The sequence below is a fragment of the Symphodus melops genome, assembly GCF_947650265.1.
Source record: "Symphodus melops genome assembly, chromosome: 9".
Classification (NCBI taxonomy): Eukaryota; Metazoa; Chordata; class Actinopteri; order Labriformes; family Labridae; genus Symphodus; species Symphodus melops.
The window spans coordinates 10,468,505-10,474,129 of record NC_136699.1 but is presented as its reverse complement, the minus strand read 5'-3'; the positions used below and the strand labels follow the sequence as shown (position 1 = coordinate 10,474,129).

The window sequence follows — 5,625 nt, the reverse complement described above, 5'->3', positions numbered from 1 at the left end:
AACCACTGAAGATTTTTTTAGGCGGCACTTTCGTCCACTCAGCACCCTGACTTCCCATTTCAGCACTGTAGTACTGAAGCCTGCTCTCCGTGTATCCTGCACTCAGTGTTCTTGAAGCAGTTTGGCGGTGCAGACATGGACTCCGACGGCACGACTCTCAAAAAAATGCGGCAGTTTTTAGTGCGTATCTAATGTGCGACGGCTGGAACAAGAAGACGGACGAGCAACAAGAGAGAGGAGCAACAGCGACTGGTTCTTCGCCTGAAAAGTTAAACTTTTTTTGGCTGAAATTAGACGAACTCTCTGGAGCACGGGGGGGAGGCAGGACCAGCGCGAGACGAGCACTTGTTGTGGATCCTTGTTAGGGTGAGTGAAACCTGGACTCCTTCTTCTAGGGAGGGAGGAATCTCGAGCGGGTCTTACGTTGTTTGTCAAGTGTAAAAAACCTACTGTTAGGAAATCGTGGAGAAATGTGTTTAAACGTGAATTTAAAATTCAAACCATTAACCTTCGTCTGAGAAAAGTTACAAGTAACTACTCCAGTAGGATACGACCTGAAGGAGGCTACATTTTGAGAAGCTCGTGCTGTCGTGATAAGAACTTGTGACACTTTGTTCTTGGCCATCTCACGTCTGAAAAAATCTAAAATTTACGACACATTTTTGTGAGGGCTGTGTCGTTATACATTAGTCTGTTGCAATACAGCAGTAAAATAGCTCCACCTAATACAACATTAAATAGGGTTTAAATGCAACTCACATTACAGCCTCATTAGTCCATGTAAAATTCATTTGAAAGGGGGCATTTTTAAAAGTAATGTGCTTACTTGATAACTTTATTGTATAAGTTTAGGTACGACAGAAGAAAGTGCCTAAAGAGTATTTTGACATTGCCTCTTCACTTGGGGAGATACTAAATTTCTCATTCATCCTTTTTAACCAAGTTGGTATCTTTGACTCCCCCAGCTGATGTAAAAGCAGCAACTTAGTGTTTCATTACTGGTGATGTTGTTTTTATGCTTCTTTCTCACCTCGCCTGTGGAAAACACAACCAGTATTTCTAGACCCAAATAAACATCCTCAAAGCTACAACCACTGCTTTTTTCATTTAAAAAAAAAATTACATTACCTGAGTATTTTATTTGCAAGTAATGTTTAATTCTTATTATTTTATAGCTTTGATTATCATCCATCGAAAAGGCCTCACAATGGAAAGGTTATTCAGCAGCCCTAGCACACCCAACAAGTCTGCGGTGTTCACCTCCATCTTCAACTCCAGCTGTCGCTTTGATGAGGAGTTCAAATACATCCTGCTTCCAGTGTCCTACAGTCTGGTGTTTGTGGTCGGTTTCGTGCTCAACGCTGCAGCTCTGTGGCTCTTCCTGAAGATGCGTCCGTGGAACCCGACCACAGTGTTCATGTTCCACCTCGCCCTTTCCGACTTCCTGTACGTTCTCTCCCTGCCCACCCTCATCTACTACTATGCCAACCGCAGTCACTGGCCCTTTGGGGTGGCTGCCTGCAAAGCTGTGCGATTCCTCTTCTATGCCAACCTTTACTGCAGCATCCTCTTCCTCACCTGCATCAGCCTGCACCGTTACCTTGGAATCTGCCACCCCATCAAGACACTGACCCTAGTAAAGTCCCGCCACGCCCATCTGGTTAGCGGCACGGTATGGGCAGTGGTGACCATCTGCTTGGTGCCCAATCTCATCTTTGTCACCACATCCAGGAGAGACAATGACACTCTCTGCCATGACACGACCAGCCAGGAGGCATTTGAGGAGTATGTGGACTACAGTTCAGTTGTCATGGTGCTCCTCTTTGGCGTGCCTTTCCTGGTCATCGTGGTTTGTTACTGCTTAATGGCCCGAGCCCTGTATCGGCCCAGACAAGGATTGTCCGCAGGCCAACGGGGTGCTGCCTCACGTCAGAAATCCATCAAGCTCATCATTGTTGTATTGGTGGTGTTTGCCGTGAGCTTTGTCCCGTTTCACATCACGCGAACCATCTACTACACCTCCCGTGTATTAGATATGAACTGTGAATTCCTCAACATTGTCAACTTCACATACAAGATCACCAGGCCACTGGCGAGCATCAACAGCTGCATTGATCCGATTCTGTATTTCTTGGCTGGGGACCACTACAGGTCTAAAATGATGTCTGTTCTAACTGGAAAAAGACAAGTGACAAGCAGCCAAACCCCTGAACAGCCTCAAACACAGCCAATCAATAACGACAACATCGCTCTGGTGTATAAAAACTCAGCTCTGAAAGACAGTGGAGAAATTCAGAGATAGTGGGGAAAAGTATTAATCATGTATTGACAATTCCTGCTCCAGACCTAAGGCAACTTTTCCAATGTAGAAGGACAAGCAGCTGCTGTGCACTTCCTTTTTTGCAGAGAGATTTTGAAGATAATCTGAGGTGTGATTGTACTCCATTAAACCTCTTCAATAACCCATGTTTTGATTACACTCACTTTCTGAGGTCACTGTGTTTTGACAGATGAAAATGAAGCGGCTTTTAACCTAAGAGTTTGTACTGTCAAGTGTCAAGGGTTGTTATTTTCCACTAGAAAAGTTAACCGCTTGATCTTTAAATTATGGGAACAGCAGCAGGGAAGCAGGTGGTCAGAGCTGCTCTCAAGTCAATTTGGAAAGATTCATTGTTTGTGTTTGTGTAAAAGGTTTGTACAAGCACTGATTCAATGTTCATATAAGACCAAATATGTCTGATTTTCTGGCTGTAAAATGAGGCAATCCTTCCTGTTTTATCAACACTTTGTGTGTTACCAAGGAAGCTGCCGCTCTTGACTCCAGCTGTTTTTATTCTTTAGTTTTCACAGCTGTCTCTTTCTCCGCTATGGAGCAACAGCAGAGACGTTGATCCGGGAGAGAGATATCATTTTCAAACCGCCCATGCATCATTAGAAGAGTAAGGGATTTTCCTTTTCAATCCTTTACCTTTGGGATTGATACATGGAATCCTAAGGCTTGTTTTCTGTCAGTACTCTTGGCTAAACTCTTTGATAGTTTATCACAGAGTTGGAAACTTTTACTTCGGGTAATTCTATAGAGCATTCATCAATCCACCCCTGTTTATAACATTTACGTATTTAACTATGATGCAGCAGATGTTTTATACAGCCCTGTGTTGTGTTTTGTCATGATACTAAATCAGAGTACTAACTGTAAAGATGTTTTTCAAATAAGAGTTTAATATGCCGTTTGAATGTGGGTAAGAAATCAACATCAGTACGATAGTAAGAAAACTCCTTTACGTACAGTATATCTATTGTGGGTGTGAAACACCTGTGAAGCAAAACTAGAACCATCATGGCCTGATTTGACCTTAATACAGTAGAATTAGTAGAGCTGAATTTTAGGAATTGAAATCAGAGTATCTCAGGCTTCAGGTCATAAGGGACGAACAAGAGATGAAGTATGACAAAAACAGATTAGATCTTTGGTTTCATGAATAGGGTTTTACTTTCCTTCATTTTCACTATATAGTTTATATAGTGCATGAGGAAATGTTTCAAGTTAAAACCACATATGCTTCTTGCAGAATTGTTATTGTTCCTCACAATATGTTTGATTCAAATGTAACTTGCTGTATCTTACATTTGGAAGACCTCTACAACAATTTAAAAAAAGCTTTAGTCTCCATTTCACAATTTATAACTTGATTCAAAGGTTCAACTTTATCTCAGTAGAAATATAAAAATGTAAAAGTGATACAGAATATTCTTATTTAAGATTAAAACTTCTCCCACATTTGAACAGTATTCAACTTTTTCCATTTAATACCAAAGTTTTGAAAATTAGTGTTTACCCCACATTATTGAATAGCAGGTTAATAATAATTAAGAAAACTCTATATGAATATATTGTTTGAAATTTTGATTCTCTGTCAACAAATATAATTATCAGTGCTCTTTTTTTTTTTTTCTTTATGGCTCAGTACATTTTTTTAAAACCTCATGTTAAGCTTTATGATCTTAAAACTGGCGCCATCTGGAGGAGAGGAGGTAACATTCAGCATTTTTTCTTGCAAATTCAGAAGGCCTTGGATCAGGTCAGTGGGAAGATGAGTGGGGATTTCAAATGTGTATTTCTGTGCTGCACTTGTCTTTTGGAAAAAGTCAAAAATAATTTAAATTATCTTTATCACAAAAAACAGCTTGCTGTAAACATGGGCTCGACAAGAAAGCGTTTGACATGGTTTGTTAGGTCTCATGTTCCTTTTATGGTTTCTTCCTGAAAATGTATCCTTGCTTGGACAGCTGAAGAATAATATATTTTAAGTATTTTGTGAATAATTTACATACAGATTTTTTTGCAGATTCTTGAGATCCAGTTTCTGTAAGTAAGCATGTTTATGTGCATTTGTACTGTATGTGGCTATAATCTTAAGATCTAATGGAGCCTCCACATATCTGATGATTTATCTGTATTTTTTAGCAGAACTGCTGTCATCTCAGGTCCATGTGGTGGGTAGAGCTGGTCAAACCCCCTAAAAGCACAAGAATCAGCAGCTATACCTTGTTGGCTTTGGAAATGGGACATCAATGACTCATCCTGACCTGCTCCAGGAGATTTTATTTTATGGTGCTTGTTAAGAATTGAAAATATGGGGTGTTGTGTTGAATTTCTGTGGATACCTGGTCTTTCAGGGATAGAGTAAATAAATGAAATTGTTATTTTGAATGTTTTGATGTGTAAATATCTTATTTGTAAAGAAGAAATGAAGCAAGAATGACAAAAAGAGTGGAAGGAAGAAGAGAGGAGCAGGGATTGTTTCACCCTGCAGTCTTCTGTTAAAGGCAGATGTTGATATCATGATATGATGATTTTAAGATAAGATAAGCTAATCCTTTATTCATCTCGCAAGCGGAGAAATTTAGCCTGGTTGGCAGGCTAAAATGGGGCTATCGTAATTTGGCAGGGTATCTTAGGTCTCATGGCTATATCTGTTTTTTATTTATTCTTTTCCTCTAAAGTGTAGATCCAACCTATTGACAGAGCTATAGGCTTTATCTTCATTCAACTGACCTGTACCTAAAAATGCTAGATAGATAGATAGATAGATAGGTAGATAGATAGGTAGGTAGGTAGGTAGGTAGGTAGATAGGTAGAGTTACAATAAACAGATTTAAGAGGCCCCCATATGACTCAGAATAAAAAAATTACAAATTAAACCTGTGCAATTAAAAATACAGATATAAAAATTCTACCTCTGGAGGGCAGTATTACACTTGTCAATGTACAGCCTGTCTTAATTTTATTAAAAAATAATGAAAGTAGTGAATGCTTAATATTTACATTCTATGAAATGTGCAGCTCATAGACTAAATATTAAGCTGCAAGTCTGTCACTCCAGCTTCCGAGCGCCCCCCTGTGGCCGGATTTTGACAGGAAGTTGTATAGCTGCAGTTTTGGAGGGAACTGCCTCTCAGGTGCCCAAAGATGAACCTTAGGCTGAGGAAAACAGATGACTTTCTTTGACGCTTGCACGTAACACAATCCATCGTAACCTTTGAGAAACGGTGCCCTCAGACTGAGACACCTGTGGGCTTGTATTCCACCACCATGACGTCACACAGAACATGAATCAGACC

At 40.0% G+C, this 5,625-nt stretch overlaps 1 protein-coding gene across 1 annotated transcript; it reads left to right on the top strand.

Moving 5' to 3' along the window:
* Positions 1–4,714, top strand: LOC306829342 (P2Y purinoceptor 4). The gene is made up of 2 exons (XM_079352356.1): positions 1–366; positions 1,176–4,714. The coding sequence occupies exon 2, from the start codon at positions 1,208–1,210 to the stop codon at positions 2,300–2,302; it is 1,095 nt and encodes a 364-aa protein (XP_079208482.1). The 5' UTR covers positions 1–366; positions 1,176–1,207; the 3' UTR covers positions 2,303–4,714.
* The last annotated feature ends 911 nt before the right edge of the window (positions 4,715–5,625 follow it).